Source organism: Vombatus ursinus, unplaced genomic scaffold (assembly GCF_900497805.2).
Source record: "Vombatus ursinus unplaced genomic scaffold, bare-nosed wombat genome assembly UNPS02014816.1, whole genome shotgun sequence".
Classification (NCBI taxonomy): Eukaryota; Metazoa; Chordata; class Mammalia; order Diprotodontia; family Vombatidae; genus Vombatus; species Vombatus ursinus.
Genome location: NW_020954594.1, coordinates 24230866 through 24253432, shown reverse-complemented (window position 1 = coordinate 24253432; position 22567 = coordinate 24230866). Strand labels below are relative to the sequence as shown.

Sequence of the window (22567 nt, the reverse complement as noted above, 5' to 3'; positions counted from 1 at the left end):
ATTTTTCCTTTTGCATAGTCTATATGAGAAGTATACTTTCTTTTCTTTAACTTAAGAGTGTTCTAGAAAACACTGGATTGTATGATTACCATAAGTATTGTATAATGGTATTAAGTCCTAAGAATAAGTAGTATCTATAACGGCATGACCCTCGGGCAAGTCATTTAACATGTTTGCTTCAGTTTTCTCACATGTAAAATGGGGATAATAATAGTAAGTACCTTGCATGGTTGTTGTGAGGATCAAATGAGATTATTGTAAAGCATTTAGCACAGTGCCTGGCACATAGTAAGCATTATGTAAATGCTAGCTATTATTATTATTGGAGGAAGAAAGACCTACTTCTTGAGATGCTAGCTGTTGTGACCCTGAGCAAATCATTTAATTTCATTGTGTCTCAGTTTACTCAACTGTAAAATGAAGATTTGATGGCTTCTAAACTCCTTTCTAGCTCTTAATTTATGATCCTATGAACTTTATGAATAATAGAACCTTTCTTTTTCTGGTATGTTTCCTGTATTCCAACAGATAGGTTTTCACAAATTGCGGCATACAACAAACACCTTTTACAAAATTACTTAATAATTTTATATTTTAATAATTTATTAATTATTTAATAATTAATAAGTTACAAAAAGTTACTTTAATAACTAATAAGTTACAAAATTACTTAATAAATGCTTTATTTATTAAGTCAATAAGATAAAGAAAAATGTTAAAAGACAGTAGAACTGTAATTAGTTATAATGACTAACCTCAGCCCCAGAAAACTGATGATGCTGATGATGAAACACACCTCCCTTCTTTCAGAAGACAGGTGGGGAACTATGAATGAAGATTGTGATATATGCTATCAGATAAGTTTCTTGTGTCTCTTGGTTTTGCTTACATGCTTTCTTTAGTTGTAGGGAAGGGTTCAATGGGGATGCTACAGTTAGAGGAAAGTAACTGGTATAAAAATAAAAAGCAACTAATGCTGCTTTTTAAATTTTTTAAAATAAGTCTGAGGTGAGAAAGCCCAGATCCTGGTAGGCATATTTTTGGTTGACTATATAAAAATTAAAGAAAATGTATTCTTAAAGGTTTCCTCTAACAAGGTATCTTCCATATATATGTCAAAATCATAAAAAAATTACTTGAAAGATGAAACAGTAGAGGTAACTTCATCCATCCTCTCATCATTGATTTCAAGCAAGGATGTCATGGAGGACATTCAACCTAGAGTCCAAGTAGAAGAGGGTTCTGGCCTCTAACTGAATGTTCTTGTTTGTGGATACCATTGTGCTAATTATATCAAGTAACTAAACAGGAAAAAACCAAGTACATTAAGACTAGTTCTCAGACCACGGCTGTAGTTAACCAGAGAGCTGGTTCATGTGTGCTGTGTGTGTATGTGTATATGTGTGTGTGAGAGATTGAGACACTAGATGAACAACAAACTAGCTCAGAATTGTGTAGGAAGAGAAGAAAGAAGGCTATATGGCATTTGGGGAACTGAACTGTGCTTTCTCCATGAAACAAAAACTCATTTTTTGAACACCAGTAATCTTCCTCCTACATCACTATAAATCACAGCCTCAGCAAAATCAGATGGTGAGTTACCCGAAGGGCAACCCAGTGACACGTTGATGGTGAAAACAGGCTGTAGCCTAACCCCAGAGATGACTTAAGAGCACGAAACTGCTTGAAAACATAAGCCTGGAAAGGTCAGGAGCCAATGTAACGAAAGCCAGGAAGGACAGAGGGGCAGTGGAGAACTCCAATAGTTGGCACCTATACAGTTGACACCCCACCACCTCCCAACATTTTGGGGGGTTCTCCTTGGAGCATTTCTGGGGGTCATGAACCAGGGCAGCAAAGGATGAGGCTTGGATGGGTTGCGATATACTCTGTCAGAGGGACTATCCACATTGATGATATCACAGATCCAAAGTCAGTCCTCCCCACCCCATCAGGCCAGGAGGTCCCCGTCACCATACCGGGAGCTCCCTGAGGGTAGGGGAGACCCTGTGTCTCCGGCTTCCCCCGCTCCCCTTCCCATGGTGGTGACCAACGGCTTCTGCTCCCTTCCTCAAGGCCCTTCGGGAGGGACCCCGAGAGGCCAGGCACCCCTCAGCCACCGCGCCATGCCCCTAGTCTAGGCAGATGAAGGTTGTGAGGCCCAGGGAGGGCAGAGCCCTGTGAGGGAGGCCTCCCAGAAGACGGGAAGGGACCCAGCGGGGGGCAGACCCGGCAGAGGCCACCCGCTTCTGACAATGAGGGAAGCCGCCTTCCCTCTCTTCCGCTTCATCCTAATTCCGCTTCACGCCGGCTGTTTTTATAGCGAGACAAATCTGCGCTGATGAAATCACGGTTACCCCCGACTCTCTCCAACATGGGCAGAGCCCCTCTCAAGACTACAATTCCCGTGATCCCTTAGGGGAAGTGGGGAACGAGTCGGGACGTGCGAGCGGCTAGTCATCCTTTCCAGCTTCCTACCTCCGCTCCCTCGGTCCCCCGCCCCCCTCTCGGCGGGCACGCGCGCGCCTGTACGTGTCTACGCGTCTACGCAATACGCACTCGGGCCCTCCCTCTCCCAGAGCCCCGGACGGGTTCCGGTGACTGGGACAAGACCTGAGACGGCAGAGCCGTGCGCGCGCCCTGGGAGACAGCTGAAGGGAGTGTGTTGGTGTGTGTATATGTGTGTAGGGGGGAGTTGTGTGTGTGTGTCAGGGGGCGGGGTACGCGGGGGCGAGAGGACGGCTGCGGGGCTTCTGTCCATCTGATCGTCCGTCCGTCCGGGCCGAGCGGGACGATGCTGTGGTTCCAGGGCGCGATCCCGGCCGCCATCGCGGCGGCCAAGCAGAGCGGAGCGGTCTTCGTGGTCTTCGTGGCAGGTGAAGGGGCGTCCCAGGCCGCAGCACCGTCCCCTACCGCCATCCCCTATCCCTTCACCCGCCGAGGCCCCTAAGCCCCGCGGATCGTCCCCGGGCCCGCGGCCCAGCCGCGGAGGGCCCCCGCCTCCCCTCGGCCCTTCGTCACCCCCCCCGGGGGACCTTCTCTTCTCCTGGGCAGATCCCTGCTTCTCACCCCACCCCAGTCACTGCCCCGCCCCCCAAAACCTCCCAGGGTAGTGTTTCCTCGGGCCATCCTGCCCTCCCCCGCCTCACTCTCCTTCTAACGTTGCGAGAGACTGAGGCAACCTTCCTCCATTCTCTTTCCCTCCCCCACCGTGTATCTCCCCCCAGTCTCTTCCGCCCCCTTCGGTCTCGTCTTCCTGCTCAGATACACCTGACCTAGACACCCTCAGCCTCCCGCAGCCCTTGGCCTTATCCTGCCTGGGTAGGTGCATCTGGCCTGGCTCTCCAGCACCCCCTTACCCAGAGAGAAGCGGGGGCGGGGGGCGCCAGACTGAGTGTGTGGGGGGGTACCTCCATCCCTTCCCTGCTCTTCTATCCTGTCCTCCTCCTTCATCCTCCCAGCTGTCTGGGTCAGAGGAAATGTCACTTCCAAGCCAAACCACGGTGGTGATGTGCACTACAGATCCTGATCCAGTAGCTAATGATAGTTATCGGGGAAAGAGCTTTCTATTACAAAGAATTTTAGAATACTTTAAAATACACACTTAATTTCAGAGGTTTTAGATAGAGTTAGAGACTTACTGTTAACTAAGTGATTGTGTTCATAATTAGTTATGGAAGGTCGGGAAGAAAGCTGTGTCATTGGTAAACAACAAAGAGAAACCACCTGATGATCTTAGTTACCGTTGTTAGTTTGGGAAGTCCAAAACTTTTGAGCAGTGTAAGGTGAAAGTGTTACTTATGTAGAATGATTATTTTAAGTTAAGGTTTTTAAAAAAATCCTTTCTGCTTTTTTAACATTGTATGGATCTTCAGGACTTGTTCCCCCCCCCCTTTTAAACGTCTCAGCCATTTGTCCCAGTTGTAAATGTGGCTTAACTAATTTTTAAAATTTTGCCACAGATTGCCTTTCTCTGGGTGCTTTTACTCCACATTCTCACATTTTATTGTTGTCATCTGGGTTTTCAGTGTGCCTTACACTAATCTCTGGTTTTTTCAGATTTGAATTATGTGGATCAGATCAGAATATCTGTGTCTACTATTAGACCAAGATTTATTAGTTATTTTTGTTTAATAGCATTGCATATATTCTCCATTTTCCCGTTTCTCTTTCGGACAGTATAATACAGCACCAAAATTGCATTTATAGCAGTGAAGATCAAGGTGGAAAAATATGAAAAACATTGTATTAAAATCTAGTTTTCCTGAGGAAATAAAATATTTTTTAAAATTTAGTTCTAAAGCTCTGGCAAATGAAAGATCATTTTAACTTATCTTGAATATTTTAATTGTCCTTCCATGCCATGTTTTTGGAAGTTATGTAGTGTCTACCGTTCTGGATATACATAGATTAAATTAACATTGTTATAAGAAATGTGTCAGAAAAGAGGAAGTCATAAGGCACATAATAATTTTTGATGAAATGATACTTAACACTCTTATAGTACGTTAAAGATTTCAAAGCATATTCACAAACATTAATTTGATCTTTACAGTAACCTGTTGTCAGTAGACAAGGCAGGTGTTATTAAACCCTGTTTTACAGATGAGCCAGCTGAGTCAGAGGTTAAGTAATAAGCATATAGTTAAGTGGTAGAGCTGGAACTTTGATTCTGGTCTTCTGACTCCTTAGTACAATGTCAGTTTGATGGTATAGTTAAAGATTTAAATGGCTTTAATAATATAAAATCCAGTAGCCTTTTGTTCATATTTTATAAATAAAATTACCATTGGGGGTTAAACCTCTCAGCTTTGGTCTTAACCTAGAAATTAAGTTTTTATAGCAGTTTTGTAAAATGTACTCTTTTATTCTGTAAGAGCATGACAATTTTGTGGAACAAATATGGACTCCTCAAATAGTCACTTAAATTGCACAAAAATTAAGAAATCCAGCATTCTGGAGTGTTATGGTGTGTGTTCACAACAAGCAAACAAGTATCTTTTACAAGAAAATGCCCTCAGAAGTTGTGCTAGATTTAAAATGATGTGTCAGAAGTTAGGTTAGATTTAATTACATAGATACTTAGGAATCTAGTCAAATATTAATGAGATATATTTATAATAGGACAGAATATTAAGTCTTTTGCATTTGGGTTTTTTGTATATTCGGTCCTTTTTAAATTAACTGTACTGATAAACACATATTGCATTCATTTAGCATTATAATAATGACTGTTTTGTTGGAAGGTTTGTACATAGATTATTGGCAATCTGACAGAGTGCCTATCTAATAACCTGTTTCAAAAAACTGTTGGCCTTCCTACAATTACAGCAAATTAGCCCTTTTGCTTAGTCTGGGATTTTCAAAGTAGGATTTGTAACTCCTCTACAAATATGTAGGCAGTGGAAGTAGGAAGTTATGCCCCTAACAGCCCTCTGGAACTATGTCTATGACTTTGAAAATTCCAGTCAGGGTTGAGAGTTTATCAGGATTTGGGGCCATGATAGCAATATACGTATTGCTGCATGAACAGTACTCAGGCCAGTGGAAAGCTGAGAAGACATTTTCACAGCCTGAAGGAATTTTGGTCTTAGAGGTAGATTCTGATTCACATAACCTTTTACCTGTAAAGATTTTATAGACAACTCATGCTTTTGACAAATTTTCATGTGTAACTTAAAGAAATCAGAGAATTGTTATTGTTACAAGACTGAGACTACATTTCACCAAACTTAGAGACTTCCAAGATATTTTAGATATATCAAAGAGAATATGTGAAACTACAAAAGAACTTTTTATTTTATACTGAGGAAAATGAACAAGTCCAGTGGAAGTGGCATAGGAAGACTCTCTGGAGTCATTATACTGGCTATACTGTTTACTAGCATAGTGATTTTAGGCAAGTCATTCTTACCTGTAAAAGGAGAAAAAAACACACTTAACACTTTTCTACCTTGTTGCAATTTTGAGTGAACAAATGTGCAATTTTGTTGAAGATTGTTGAGCTCCTTTGAAGAAAGGTATTCAACATATTAAAATCTTACTTTTTTTAGAGCATTTGAAAGCACAGTACCTGTGAACTTCTTGGTCCTATCATACATTTTCCTTTATATTTGAGCATTTGTTTCAGGAAAATAACCTTATACTCAAAAATATCAGCACTTCAGTTTTAAAATATAATTGATATATACTTTTCCCCTTAATATTTTATGAAGATTTCATTTTTTAAATTTGGCATGAAAAGGTAATTATAGCAATTATACTTTTAAGGAAATGTCCTTTTTTCCCATTCCTTATCCCCAGAAAAAAAAGAATTTCACATGAATAGATTAGAATTTGGGATTAGTAGACCTTTAGGTTCTAAGAATTTTTTAACTATTTTACAGGTGATGATGAACAGTCTACACAGATGGCTGAAAGTTGGGAGGATGAAAAGGTCACAGAAGCTTCCTCAGACAGTTTTGTGGCAATTAAAATTGATACCAAAAGGTTTGCTCACATCCTCATACTTTTTTCATTTTCAACTTTTCTAGTCATAGTTATTGCAGGCTGTGATTCCACATTGTCGTAATATACTTTGGACTGTAAAAATATGAATTTGGCAGATACTAGAATGCTTTAATAGTCTAGGAAATTATATCCAGTTACCTTTTCTACATTCATTGGTACATTTGACTAAAACTGTTTAAACTTTTAAAGAATAAAAACTGATTTATCCAGTATTCTAACCAATAGCTTGCCTTATGTGCCTTTACATATTTATAGAACAGTGATAATTGATCTTCATAATAAAAACTCTAAGCTTCTGGAAGATTCTAAAGGGTCTTCCAGATCATAAAAGAAAGATTAAGTTATGTACTCTGTGCATTGATGTCTCAATTAAGAAATACTCTGGGAACAAAACTGTTTTGACACAGTTGTTGGTGAAAGCTTTCAGTTGTGCTAGCACTAGATGAGGTAATAGAGAAATGAACTTAGGTGCAGGCCTCTTCAGTTGGGCCAAGGCCCAACTCAGAGGAGGGACCATAGGTGTTTTCATGGCTCACGTAGCTTAGCCGTCTGTGAGTATGGAAGTTACTGTCTGCCCTGTAGGCATATTCACTTTCTGTGGATATGTGTGGAGAAACCCTCTTGAAAGTATGTTCCTCAGTTCTTGAGGAACAGCCTACTTTGCCTGGAGGAGGAAAGGAGTTTTCCATGGAGATTTGTTGGCTTGGTGATCTGTGTCCTAGAACACATCCGTTTGCTTGCTGTATTATTTCTACTGCAGGTAATGAAGGTAATACAACATATTTTACTGCAACAAAATGTATCTTTGAGCCACGTCCTCTTTGTTAATAGAAGTGTATTTCATAGTTAGCATGCTTTCTCATATTGTAACTCTTTAAAAATGGGCCATTTATGTATACCTGGGACATACAGTAGCCTTTTTACCAGCTATTCCTTTCTCTGACCTTGTTGGTTAATATATTTTACTGGATAGAAAATTGAATGGTTGATTATTTCTTAAGTTTTGGAGCGTTCAATGGCATCCAATAGAATATTGTATTTAAATATTGATGTAAAGTTAGGAAAGAACTGAAGTAAATTATCATATAGGATACTTGAAATTTTAGATAACCAGCTTCAAGATATCTAGGTCCTTTAGATTGGTTTCTAAGCTAAAATTCAGTTTAAGTCTCATGCTTTTGAAATCTGTTTCTAGGTATTTTTGACAGCTTAATTTTAGAGACTAACATTAGTAGTATAAGATTTAGAGATGGTGAGGACCTCAGAGACTGTCTAGTCTAACCGCCTCATTTTATAAGTCAGGAAACTAAGCCATCAAGATGTTAGGTGATTTGTCAGATCACATAGATAGTAAATAGTGGAACCAAAATGTGAACCCAGATTTTCTGACTCTAAATTCACTGCTCTCTCCCTTAAACCATGTGACTTCTCCTTCCCATGATGATTTTGAGGCATTGACAATAATGCTGCCTGGAAATGGAAATTGGCCTATTGTGCAAACCTTGTTGTTATTGGGTTTGGGAGAAATTGTACCTTGGAAAGAAGGTAATATTCCAGGTGACTTTCCATTTCCTCTTAATATAACTACCTTATATTTATCCCTAAAAACTGACTCCATTGATACTCACAACCTCTGTAGGGATTGACTGGTGGGAGTGTAAAATGTTAAAATGTTAGGTATTTTCTGCTTCCCAAATAAAAAACAGGAAATTAAAGTGATGTCAAATGGTAGTAATTGTAGGACCTATGAAATAAAAGCTTTGAAAATGAAACAAACTGTATAGTTCTTGGAAAAGAATTAATTTGTTTTTTGAAGCAGTTACCATAATCAGTCAAAACCTGTTGTTTGGAGGAGAGGTATGTGTTTGATGCAATTCAGCACTGTTATGTTACCAGACCAGTTGGTGGGTGGCCAGTGATTGTATTCATCTGAAAAGAGTAATATAAATCACTCCCAAATTAAATGTAATAAGATTGGTGTTTTTTTTTTCTTTTAGTTGATTGTTGTATCTTGGAGCAATAGATGTGTTTAGGATACTTCATAAAGTCTCAATCTGGAAGGGACCTTAGCAAGTATCTGGTCCAACTTCTTTGTGTTGTAGATAGGAAATGGTGGCCCAGAAGTTCAGTTTTTGCTTAAAGGCACATAGGTCATAAGCAGAACTAGCTTCAGCCCAAGTCCTGTGACTCCAAACCCAGTGTTTTTTCCACTAATAAGTTTTCGTTAAAAAAAACTAGTAGTTGGAAAACATTTATTAACAATCTATTGACTATGTATTTGGTTTTGTTTTACAGTGAAGCATGTCTACAATTCTCACAAATCTGTATCCTTTGAATGGAGAAAAATTAAGTTGTATAAGTTTGAGAAGAATGACTTAACCTTACTGAGTTGAATAATTCGTGAATTTTTTTTTAAATCACACACTTTTTTTCTTCTAAGAAATCATGTATTTTTATTTATAGTGATATACCTTAATATTTATGATAATAACAGTGTACCATGTGAAATCATGAAAGTTGTAGTGCCAGTTTCATTGTGTGACATATTCTGTGGGTGTCAGGAAAGCCAAGCAAGGATAACTAGTTGTAGTTTTTAGAAGATAGATATACAGGGAAGAGAATGAAGGGGTAAGTTGTCAAGAGAAGAGAAGCAGTACACTTGATCTCTTTACTCAGAGATATGGTTCATTAAATCATACATCTTTAGGTACAAGATTATAGTTTGATTTAACTTACCTTAGAATACTTTATAAAATCATAGATTGGTTAGCTAGCCTCACCCCTTTATGTTTATAACTGAAGAGACTGAGGCCCAGACATGAGTGATTTGTCCAAGGTCTCACTAGTCTAGTAGTAAGCGGCAGTTAAAATGGAACTGCTGTTATCCTTTTTGGTATACTACCAGTGTTTTATAAAAATAACCAATTGTTTCACAACATGAATTTGTTAGCCTTTATTTTACGGCACAGATCCTGTAGTATGTGTTCCATCCAGTTTCTTTATAGGAGACAGTGGAATTCCCTTGGAAGTAATAGCCGGAAGCATTACAGCAGAGGAGCTTGTTAACAGAATTCACAAAGTCAGACAGGTAAGAGGCAGCAGAATTATACTTTCCATAAAAATAAGAAAATGCTATGGCAGGGGTTATTTTTTACTCAGTACAGAAATGCTTTTGAAGCCCCATGCCATATTCAGAGCCAGCCAGTTACATTGAACCTTTAAGATAAGTAACCTGAAATCAACAATAAGCCATGTTTTATTTTTGCAAGCTGTTCATGTGAAGTAACCTTTAAAAATACTCATGCTTATACGCGGAAGAAATGTGGCTTTTGTGTCACCCCATTCTGCATTTTTGCCCCTGCTCTTCCTTTCCCCGTGGTTTCAGTACTGCATGCTCAATGTTGTTTTACTTCCTTCCTGTAAAAAGTCATATTTATTCTTTGCTCTTACTGCTTTCTGTTAGAATGAAGAGAAACTGAACAAGCGAATACTGCATTTTATACCCTTATTTTCTTTAATTTTAAGATTGATTTAAATGAAACTCAATGTTATGTTTAAAGGGTCTTCTTTCTGTGCTGCAAGAAACAGCAAAAGTATCTGATACAGTTATGGCATAGTTTATAATTAGAGATTATAGATTTATTTAAGCTAGTTCAAATGTGTTTAGGAGGTCTTAGCATACGCCTTCATCCTACATAATAAAAATCATCTGGACTTACATTTCAGGCTTATTTATTAATACAGGCTTAGAGCATTATGTGTTGATTAAATTCTCATTTGTTTTTCCCCAGATGCACACACTAAAAAGTGAAGCATCGGTTGGAATTGGGAGCCAATCAGCTAATCTAGTTTCTAACCCTTGTTCTTCTTTTGAACATAACAACACTTCAGAAAATTCTCAAGCCAGAAGTGTAGAGCTCTGTGAAACACCATCCACATCTCCTGATACACAATCAAGCATTTCTATAGGTAATTTTAATATTACTGCTGTTCAACATGCCCATCCAGATAATAATACTGTATAATGAGTAATGTCTTTAAAAAAATACTTGTACCATAATTACCTAAATGGCTGAAGGATTGCTGCAGGATAAGAAGTCTTAATCCAGATAGTCAAAATTCACTCACTTGAAAATTTGTGTGTTATACCATAATTCAGAGAATTCCATCACTACTTTTTTATTTTTTAAGTTTCTTTGAGTTTCCTCAGCTATGTGAACTGTAAAATGGCTGATCATATGGGAGATAAGAGGTACATGTTCAAAGAAGAATATCAAAAGGTATAAAGGGAAGTTAGTACATTTTAAAATTCTTGTTGGTTCTGAATAGAAGCAATTATGCTTTCATCCCTGAATATATTTTTAAAAAATATTATAATAAATATGTATATATAAAATAAATATATAAATATAAATGTATTTTTTTAAAAGTAGCATGATGGAACGTGCCTTTTGTATTAAAATGGCATGTATATGACTAAATAAATTTAGAAGTTAGAGTTATAGAATATAATAGTTAGAAGTGACCTTTGTCATTTAGTCCTGCTTAATCCCTTCTCTAGCATAGTTGATGTTGTCTAGTATCTGCCTGAACATTTCTAATATAGGACGAGTGACAGCATGATTACTTGGTGAGGCAGTTTGTTCCTCATCATTGAGTATATCTTCTCCCTCAGGAAGGGAACACCAACCCTCCTCAGCATTAGTTAGGCTTTGTATATCCTCTGTTTCACCCCTCCTCCTCCCACCCCTTCCACTCCCACTGTACCCCCACCATTAAATTGTAAGGTTCTTAGTAGAGTATCTGTTTTTTCTTTCTTCATCAGTGTTTAGCTCCTTGTATAGAGTATGTTATTAATAATAATATTTGTTTAATTGATTTGAATAGTTTTAATTGTTAGAAAGTTCTTCTTAAGTTGAAATTTGCTTCTTTTTAACTTCCTGCTTCTCCTAGGACAAGATAGAACCCAAGTTCATTAATAACACCCTAGGTCTAAGACACTATGCCCTCTTTTAAAAAATAATTTTATTGATGCTTTTTGTTTTTATTTCACCTACATTTCCTATATTTATCACTCACTGCATATCCTTCCCCACCGAAAAGAACCGTCCCCTAAAACAAAAAGAGAAAAAAAAACAAGCCTAGTAAAGCCAGCTAACACATTAAATAAAATTTGACTTTGTATGTAATGTTCTGTATTTATGGTGCTCACTTCTTCAAAGGAGGAAAGAAGATGTATTTTCATAACTCTTCTTTGGGGCCAAGCTTAGTCCTTATAATTTCACAACATTTAATTTTTGTTTTGCTTTTTTTTTTTTCCCCAGGCAATTGGGGCTAAGTGACTTGGACACTGTTATACACCTATTAAGTGTCAAGTGTTTGGTCTGAGGTCAAATTTGAATTTGGGTCCTCCTGACTTCAGGGTTGGTGTTCTATCCACTACACTACCTAACAACATTTCATTTTGATTGTTTTGTTTCTCTTTCCATTTACATTGTTGTATTCATTAGGTATATTGTTCTACTGGTTCTGCTTACTTTGTGGTTCATAATCTTCCAGTTTTTCTCAGTATTCATTGTAGCCATTGTTTCTTACGATGCAGTGATATTCCATTACATTCATGTGCCATAGCTTACTTAGCCAGTCTCCAGCTGACAGTATACCTTTCCGACACCATAGACCAAAAGAACCTTAGCTTTTTTGGATGCCATGTCACACTGCTACCTTATTGAGCTCATTGTCCATTGAAACCCTGAGATCAGGGGCAGCTAGGCAGCACAGTGGATAGAGCTCTGGCCTTTGAGTCAGGGGGACCTGAGTTCAATTCCAGCCTCAGACACTTGACACTTCCTAGCTGTGTGACTGTGGGCAAGTCACTTAACCCCGACTGCCTCACCCAAAACCAAACCAAAACAGAACAAAAAAAGAAGCGCCCAGATTTTTTGTAGACAGACTTCAATCTAGGCCATGCCACCTTTGTCTTTAATTGTGAAGTTGATTTCTTTTTTCTGTCATCTAACATGTTAACTATTCCTTCTAGCTTTTCATCATATAAATTTTATGTGTACCATTTATGCCTTTATGCAATTCACTGCTAAAAATGTTAAAAACAGAATCTAGCACAGATCCCTGGAGCATTCAACTGGAAATCTCTTTTCAAGTTGACATTGAACTGTTAATGACTACTCTTTCGGTCTAGTAATTCAGAATCTAAACTATCCTTTCATCTGGCTCACATCTTTCCATCCATATGAAAACAAAGGGTATCAATTTTAAAAAAAAATAGGTCAGTGGGGCAGGTAGGTGGCGCAGTGGATAGAGCACCAGCCCTAGAGTCAGGAGGAACTGAGTTAAAATCTGGCCTCAGACACATAACACTCGCTGGCTGTATGACTCTGGGCAAGTCATTTAACCCCAATTGCCTCACCCCCCTAAAAAAAAAGTCTTGAAAAAGAATAGCTCACACCAGACTAACATTACTTATATTTTTGACAGAGTTATTAGACTGGATGAGATATTTGCCCTTTAATCCTGTGGCTCTTTTCCATAATCTTTGGAATATCGGTAATAGAGTCTTAGCAATCATATTTGCCAATTCTTTCTGGACCCTAAGATGTTTTTCTTCTGGACTTGGTGACTCGAACTCATTAAGGATAGCTAGATGGTCTCTTACTTACTCCCTATGCATCGTTTTGGTTTTCAACTCCGTTTTAGCCTTTTTTGGTTCTTTTTTTTTTCCAGTCCTAAGATCATTTTCCTTAATAAGGAAAAAGACAGCATAAGAGTCAAATAGTTCTGCCGTCTTTCCATGGGTAGTTATCATCCCTAGCACCAATCCTGTGCATTCTTTGAGCTTTCTGTCTTTATCAGTGTATGGCTTAAAATACTTTTGTTTTCATTAGCTTTCCTCACTAGCCTCAGCTTATCCCATGCTTTAGGGCTCCTTATATTATTCTTTTTTTAATCCTGAAATTATTCTCAAAGGACCATGCCATATTTTTAATATTCACATTCTCTTACTTGCGTTGTTTCTGTCTTTTTAAGATAGAAGTTGGTCATTGAGTTTCCTGTGTAATCATATTGTTTTCTTTAAGCAGCTCTTCTTTCTCACTGTAGTTACTTCAGCTTCATTTTTTGAGAGCTTCTCTTTCCTCCTAGGCTGACTTCCATATACAAATTTTAGACTGTGGGGTCCTACCTATACTTTGTCCAGTGCTTTAGAAGTCTGTTCTCCAAAAATTGAGGGTTAACATCAGAATATGTCTGGCTTTCGTCTTCTTCTCTGTCATAAAATGTAAGATGGAGTGGTCATTTCTCCCTAAGGTGCCCATCATTTCTGCTTCAGCAACAAAATCTAAAATAACATTTCCACTCATTGGTTCCTCAACCTATTAAAAGAACAAACTGTCATTAAGGCAAGCCAAAAAACTATTAGTTGCTCTGTCTTTGGTAAAAGCAAATCTCTAAAAATAATTCGATAATCAGAGTCTCCTAACATTATTATATTATACCTCTGTAGAAGTTTGTGATCTGTTTCCCAATTCTCTCATTAATTTTCTTGTTCTGTCTAGGTGGACTGTAGTATGTGTGTGTGTGTGTTTTAGGCAATCGGAGAATGTCTGAGGCCAGATTTGAACTCAGGTCCTCCTGACTTCAGGGCCAGTGCTGTATCCACTGCTGCCCCTCTACAGTGTATTCTGATGACTTCAGGGCCAGTGCTGTATCCACTGCTGCCCCTCTACAGTGTATTCTGATGAAACTATCACATCTATTTCTGCCTCCATCGATCTTCACCATGCTGACTCCTTCTGGTTCCCAGATTTGTCAAAGATGAATGTATCTTAATGCATAAGCCCATTAGGCCCTCTCTTTCCTTCCCTTTACCTATCCTGTTTCTCTTGAATAAAGTATTCCTTGTCAGTGCCATAGTTATAATGAATCCCAAGTCTTAGTGAAACATCTGAAATTGAATCTGCCCCCTCAGATTAGAACCTTTGTTTCACCTTGCTTGTTAACTATACTTTGTTCATTTGTATATAGATACCTGAAGCTATAGTTTTCATTATTGGCTCCTTTGCTAGAATTTATTTCTTATGGGTTTTGGAGCATCCCTATTCCTTTTTTTTTTTTCCTACATTATAGTCTGTATAGCTCAGTTGGTCAATATAAATAGGTAATTTTCTGAATTCCCCATCATTTTCAGCTTAACAGTTGAAATATAGGTAATTTTCTGAATTCCCCATCATTTTCAACTTAACAGTCTTTTGATTACATTTGTAAGTTGTAAACAAATATGTGTTTACCAGCCTTTCTCGGATGTGCTCCATTTCAAATACCATCATTCCTATATTAAAAGCTATAGTCTAGAAATCCAAGTCTTAATCTCAAACCACATCTTCTTAACCAGTTGTGCATCTCCCAAATCTAACTTTTTCTTCTGAAATAGTTAAATTTCAGATCAGCTATAGCAATGAAAACACCACTTATGCCAAAATTCTTCATTTGTTTTGCCTAACACTTTAAAATCCTTAAAAATGTATTCGGATTCCTTGAGAAATAATCACTTATGCCCTCATGAATGACCGGAAGTATGAGTGAATGAAAGAAAAAGCATTTATTAGGCATTTACTATGTACCAGTCACTATGCTAAGTATAAAATATAAAATTCAAATATAAAAAGTAAGACAGTTCCCACCTTCAGGGGCAGATGACAGCATGGCATGGGTCAGTGGCTGGGTGGGATATGAAGGTGAAGCATGGTCTGGGGTCTGTCAACCATTGGATATAATGGGCTAGGTAGGCTTGTGTTCACCCTTTTATTAATCATGACAGCATGGTCTCAGGGTGGAAGTTCCAAAGATGAGTGGATTAAATTCTCCAAGGACTAGAGGAATCTGTTCTGCTAAATTTTGAAAGGGTCTCCATCATAGCCTAGATACATGCTAAGGGAAGACAGCAGATCTTTGTTGTTATTGTCAAGTTGACCTCAACATCCCTCTATATTGAGACAGCAGTCACCACAACTTAGCTCCTCCTGGGATGATTACAGGATGATAACAGGATGATACCTTAACCTGACAGCACCTTGGATTCCCATTCAACATTTATTGAATGCCTCTTATGTGCACAGCAGTGGACAGGGTGTTGGGGATACAAAGACAAAAACAAGAAATAGTGGTTACCTTCAAGGAGTTTACATTCCACAGTGGAATACAACATGTAAATGGATATATTAGTTAGATAATTGAAAAGGCAGAAAGCACTAACAACTAGAGAAATCAAGAAAGGCTTCCTATAAGAGTTAACACCTTACCTGAGTTTTTAAGGAAGCTAGTAATTATCAGACATGTGAAGAATATATATACTTTCAGACTTGAGGAATCCTGTGAAGGACTGGAGACAGGTAAAATGCTAAATTTGGAGAGAAGCAAATAGGACGATTTTGGTAAAATGTAGAATGAGTAAAGGAGAGTGAAGTGAAATCAGTCTGGAAAGGTTGGTTATCATCAGTCTTTGGAGGGCTTTGAGTGCCAAGATAAAAAATTTGTAGCCATAAGGAGCCCTTGAAGATTTTTGAGCAGAAAAGTGATACGCTCAGATTGATGCTTTGAGGTTATTGTTTTAGAAGCTTTGTAGATGATTGGAGAAGGGGGGAAAGACTTTAAACAGTGGGACCAACTGGTAAAAATTTATTGCAGTATTTCGGGCAGGCAATGATATGGGCCTAACCTAAGGTGGCAGCCCTAGGAGTTGAGAGAAGGGAATGAAGATGTGTGCTCCTCTCATCCACTGTTGAGCTCCAAGCGACTTTCTTCCATTTCTCTCCTGTCATGTTATTTCATATTTTTTTTTCTCTTTTTACAATGATACTTTTATTTCCCTTTTTGGGGGGCATAATAGGGGAGTAGACTGCATTCTCTCTGAGCTAGAGAGTAAAAAGCATTTTTCTCTTCTTGGAGGGAGACTAGCCTTCACTCTGATCATAGATAAAACTTTGTGGTTGTGGCAAGGAGGCAAATATTGAGCACCTTATGTAGGTTGTTGTAAATTGTTGCTTTTTTTTTTCTTTTTGAAACAAGATCTTCAGTCCTTTGTTCTTCCTAGTAACTCTTTTCACCAATGGCTGTGGTACATGTGTGTGTGGGTCTTCTACTCCGAATTTGTTCACCTTCACCTCATTAGTGTCTTCTCACTTTGTTAGCATTTTGATAGACATACTCTATTTCTTTTCACTTGTTTTAACAGTTAACTTCTTTTTCTTTCTCTCCCCTGCCCAAGTGAAGTAACCTTCTGCATAACCTAGAGTCTTTTTCAGGTTCTCTTCTCTGACCGTCAGAAATCACAAATTGTCCAAATCTTCATAAAATTATTTTCCTCTCTACCTGGCCTCTCCTAGGGTTTGGCAGTACAGTATGTCATTTGAACAATTTTATGAGTTAGCTTGACATTGGTCAATGTTTTTTTGATTATAGGGCATAGCTTCACAGACTCTTAAGAGTTGGAGAAAACTAGGATGAATACCAAAAACATTAATTCCCTAAGCAACAAATTTTGGTCAAGTCACTTTCAACATCTGTGAACTTCACTTTCCTTTTCTTGAAAAGAGGGAATTGGTTTCTTTTGCTCTGAATTTTATGAAGCTTTGACTCTCAACAAGTATTTGTCAAGCTTCTTCTTGAACATTTTCAGTGATTCTTTAGTTCTTAGGAATTGACCTGGGTAGCCAGATGGTGAAGTGGATAGAGCTCCAACCCTGGATTCAGGAAGACCTGAGTTCAAATCTGGCCTCAGACACTTGACACTTACTAGCTGTGTGGCCCTGGGCAAGTTACTTCACCCCATTGCCTTACCAAAAAAAAAAAAAAAAAAAGAATTAACACTTATGTTAGGTTAACTATTTTGGCCCATATTTCCCCATCCTGTCTGCAAAGCTATGATTATTTTGTTAAATGCTTTGCTGAAATCAAAGTATATGCTATGTTTGGGGACTTCTGATCTCTTAGTTTAGTAAAAATGTGAAAATAGGATGTTAGGTTAGTTTGTTGTGGCTCATTCTCATCATGACTTTATTTCTTAATTACTCATAAGCCAATTTCCATTCTGTTCTATTCTAGAAATTTTGCTGAAATAAGAGAAGAAAAAGAAATTAAAGGAATTAGAATATGAAATGAGGAAATAAAATTGTTGTTTTTTGCAGATGATATGGTGGTATACTTACAGAATCATCTGAAAAACTACTTGAAATAATTAACAACTTAAAGTTGCCCGATATAAAATAAACCCACATAAATCATTAGCATTTCTATAAATTAGCAACAAAGCCCAGCAGCAAGAGATAGAGAAATTCCACTTAAAATAACTGTAGACACTATAAAATACTTGGGAGTCTACCTTCCAAGACAAACCCAGGGACTATCACATAAATAAAGTCAGATCTAAATAATTGGAAAAATATCAATTGCTTGTGAGTAGGCCGAGCCAATATAATAAAAATGACAATTCTAATTAATTTACTTATTTAATACCCTACCAATCAAAGATCCAAAAAATTATTTTGTAAAGCTAGAAAAGATAATAAAATTTATCTGAAAGAACAACAGGTCAAGAATATCAAGGGAATTAATGAAAAAAAGTACAAAGGAAGGTGGCCTAGCTGAACCACATCACAAACTATATTATAGAATGGAAATCATCAGAACTGTTTGGTACTGGCTAAGAAATAGAGTGGTGGATCACTAGAATCACTGGTTAGATATACAGGACATGAAGTAGTAAATGACCATAGTAATCTAGTGTTTGATAAACCCAAAGACCCTGTTTTCTGGGATAAGAACTCATTATTTGACAAAAACTTTGGGAAAATTGGAAAACAGTATGGCAGAAACTAGGTATAGGCCAGCATCTTATACCATATACCAAGATGAGGTAAGAATGGATACTTTAGACATAAAGGGTGATACCATAAACAAGTTAGGAGAGCAAGCAACAGTTTATGGAGAAGGGAAGGATTTCTGACCAAACGAGCTAGAAAGCATTACAAGATATAAAATGGATAATTTTGATTATATTAAATTTAAAAGGTTTTACACAAACAAAACCAATATAATCAAGATTAAAAGGCAAGCAGAAAGCTGTGAAACAATTTTTTATAGCAAGTATCTCTGGTAAAGGTCTAATTTTTCAAATATATAGAATATAAGAATACAAAGTCATTCCCCAGTTGATAAATGGCCGAAGGATATGAACAAGCAGTTTTCAGATGAAGAAATCAAAGCTATCTCTAGTCATGTGAAAAAATGCTCTAAATTGCTATTGATTAGAGAAATACAAATTACAACAACTCTGAGGTACCACCTCATACCTATCAGATTGACTGATATGACAAAAGGAAAATTATAAATGTTGAAGGGAATGTGAGAAAATCAGGACACTAATGCACTGTTGGTGGAGTTGTAAACTGATAAACCATTCTGGAAAGCAATTTGGAACTGTGCCCAAAAGGCTATAAAACTATGCGTACCCTTTGATCCAGCAATACCACTTCTAGGTCCGTATCCCAAAGAGATCATAAAAAAGGGAAAAGGACCTACATGTACAAAAATATTGATAGCAGCTCTTTTAGTGGTGGCAGAGAATTGGAAATTGAGGGGATGCCCATCAGTTGTGGAATGGCTGAACAAACTTTGGTATATGAATGTAGTAAGAATCCTATTTGTTCTATGAGAAATGATGAACAGGCAGATTTCAGGAAAAGTTGTAAAGCCTTAGAGGAACTGATGCAAAATGAAGTGAGCAGGACCAGGAGAACTTTGTACACAGTAACAGCAACATTTTGTGATGATCAGCTATGATTGACATAGCCCTTCTCAATAATACAATGATCCAGGATGATTCTAAAAGACTCATGCTGGAAAATTCTATTCATCCATGTCCAAAGAAAGAACTGATGGTGTCCGAATGCAGATCAAAGCATACTATTTTCACTTATTTTTTTGTGTGTTTTTTTCCTCTTCTACTATTTCTTCATGCACAATATGACTAATATGGAAATAAGTTTTACATATTACACATATATAACCTCTATCAAATTGCTTACTGTTTTAGTGAAAGGGGAGGGGAGGAAGGGATAGAGAATGTTTGGAACTCAAAAGTTTTTTTTCCTTTTCATTTTATTTATTTCTTTTTAGTTTTCAGCATTTGCTTCCATAAGATTTTGAGTTCTAAATGTTCTTCCCCTCCTTCCCCTCTCCCCAGGATGGCATGCAGTCTGATTTAGGCTATACATACGCATTCATATTAAACATATTTTCACATTAGTCATATTGTAAAAAAGAATTAGAACCAATGGGAAGAAACATGAGGAAGAAGAAACAAAACCAAAAAGATGAGCAAATAGCATGCTTCCAACTGCATTCAGACTCCATAGTTCTTTTTCTGGATGTGGATAGCATTTTTCATCATGAATCTTTTGGAGTTGTCTTAGATCCTTGCATTGCTGAGAAGAGCTAAATCTATCAAGGTTAGTCATTCACAGTGTTGCTGTTACTATATACAATGTTCTCCTGGTTCTGCCCACTTCAATCAGCATCAGTTCATGTAAGTTTTTCCAGGTTTTTCTGAAGTCTGTCTGCTCATCCTTTCTTTCTTTTTTTTGTCTTTTAATTAATTTATTTTTAGTTTTAAACAATCACTTCCATAAGCTTTTCTGAGTTATAAATTTAATTCCCCTTCCTTTCTGCCTCCCTCCCCAAGATGGCATGTAATCGGATATAAGCTCTACATATACGTTCCTAATTAAATATACTTTCACATTAGTCCTGTTGTAAAGAAGAATTAGAACCAATAGGCAGAACCACAAGAAAGAAGAAACAAAACAAGGAAAAAAAAGAGCAAATAGTATGCTTCCATCTGCATCCGGATGTGGATAGATTTTCCATCATGAGTCTTTTTAAAAAAAATTTATTTATTTTTAGTTTTCGACATTCACTTCCACAAGATTTTGTGTTCCAAATTTTCTCCCCATCTCTCTCCTTCCCCCACCCCAAGACAGCATGCATTCTGAAAACCCCTTCCCCTGATCTGCCCTCCCTACTATCACTCCCCACCCCTTCTCTTATCCCCATTCCCTTCTATTTTCCTGTAGCGCAGAATAGATTTATATACCCCATTGCCTGAATATCTTATTTCCCAGTTGCATGTAAAAACAGTTTTTACCATTTGTTTTTAAAACTTTGGGTTCCAAAGTTCCTTCCTCCCTGCCCAGCCGCCCTCATTGAGAAGGCAAGCATCTCAATACAGATTATACATGTGTAGTCATGCAAAACACTTCCATAATAACCATGTTGTGAAAAACTAACTATATTTTCCTTCATCCTATACCACCCACCATTTATTCTATTCTCTCCTTTGACTGTGTCCCTTCTCAAAAGTGTTTGCTTCTGATTAACCCCTCCCCCAACCATCCCTCCCTTCTATCATCCACCCCTCTCTTATCCCCTTCCCCCCTGTAGGGTAAGATAGATTTCCATACCCAATTGAGCATGTGTGTTATTCTCTACTTAAGCCAAATCCAGTAAGAGTAAGATTTATTCATTCCCACTCACCTCCCCCCTCTTCCCCTCCATGGTAAAAGCTTTTTCTTCTCTCTTTTATGTGAGATAATTTACCCCATTCTACTTCTCCTTTTCTCCTTCTCCTGGTACAACCCTCTCTCCCTGCTTAATTTTATTTTTTAGGTATCATCCCTTCATATTCAACTCACCTTGTGCCCTCTGTCTATATATATTCCTTCTAACTACCCTAATAATGAGAAAGATCTCATGAGTTACAAATATCATCTTTCAATGTAGGAATGTAAACAGTTCAACTTTAATAAGTCCCTTATGATTTTTCTTTCCTGTTTACCTTTTTATGCTTCTCTTGAATTTGAATGTCAAATTTTCTATTTAGCTGTGGTCTTTTCATCAAGAATGCTTGAATGTCCATTTTTTCCCCCTGAAGGATTATACTCAGTTTTGCTGGATAGGTGATAGTTGGTTTTAATCCTATGACCCTTGACCTATGGAATATCATATTCCAAGCCCTCCGGTACTTTAATATAGAAGCTGCTAAATCTTGTGTTACCCTGATTGTGTTTCCACAATACTTGAATTGTTTCTTTCTGGCTCCTTGCAATATTTTCTCCTTGACCTGGGAACTCTGGAATTTGGCTGTAATATTCCTAGGAGTTTTTCTTTGGGGATCTCTTTCAGGAGGTGATTGGTGGATTCTTTCAATTTCTGTCTTACTCTCTGGGTCTAGAATATCAGGGGAGTTTTCCTTGATAATTTCTTGAAAGATGATGTCTAGGCTCTTTTTTTGATCATGGCTTTCAGGTAGTCCAATAATTTTTAAATTATCTCTCCTGGATCTGTTTTTCAGGTCATTTGTTTTTCCAGTAAGATATTTCACAATGTCTTCTATTTTTTCATTCTTTTGGTTTTGTTTTTATAATTTTTTGATATCTCATAAAGTCATTAGCTTCCGTTTGTTCCATTCTAATTTTTAAGGAATTATTTTCTTCAGTGAGCTTCTGGACTTCCTTTTCCATTTGGCCAATTCTGCTTTTGAAGGCATTCTTCTCCTCATTGTCTTTTTGGACCTCTTTTGCCATTTGGGTTAGGCTATTTTTTGAGGTGTTATTTTCTTCAGAATTTTTTAGGGTCTCCTTTAGCAAGCTGTTGACTTATTTTCATGATTTTCTTGCATCACTCATTTCTCTTCCCAGTTTTTCCTCTGTTTATCTTACTTGCTTCGCAAAATCCTTTTTGAGTTCTTTCCATGGCCTGGGACAGATTCATATTTTTCTTGGAGGCTTTGGATATAGGAGCTTTGACTTTGTTGTCTTCTTCTGGTTGTATGTTTTGATCTTTTTTGTCACCAAAGTAAGATTCTATGGTCTGACTTTTTTTTTTGCGCTGTTTGCTTATGTTCCCAGCCAATTACTTGCTTTTTATGCTCTTTGTTAAGGTAGGGATCTGCTTCCAACGTGGAGAATGTACTGTCCCAAGCTTCAGG

The 22567-nt window shown here is 37.6% G+C and overlaps 1 protein-coding gene across 3 annotated transcripts in view; it reads left to right on the top strand.

Annotated features, from left to right (window-relative positions):
• The first annotated feature begins 2573 nt into the window (after nucleotides 1-2573).
• Nucleotides 2574-22567, top strand: part of UBXN4 (UBX domain protein 4) — a 45865-nt gene continuing 25871 nt past the window's right edge. For 2 of the 3 annotated variants that reach the window (XM_027835599.1, XM_027835598.1), the window contains exons 1-5: nucleotides 2759-2876; nucleotides 6387-6489; nucleotides 8806-8834; nucleotides 9480-9598; nucleotides 10302-10479. In XM_027835599.1, coding sequence (XP_027691400.1) covers nucleotides 2795-2876; nucleotides 6387-6489; nucleotides 8806-8834; nucleotides 9480-9598; nucleotides 10302-10479 — 511 coding nt within the window. In that variant the 5' untranslated portion in view covers nucleotides 2759-2794. Of the gene's footprint in view, nucleotides 2669-2758; nucleotides 2877-6386; nucleotides 6490-8805; nucleotides 8835-9479; nucleotides 9599-10301; nucleotides 10480-22567 lie in introns of those variants that run through there. The other variant, XM_027835600.1, reaches the window with a different exon arrangement.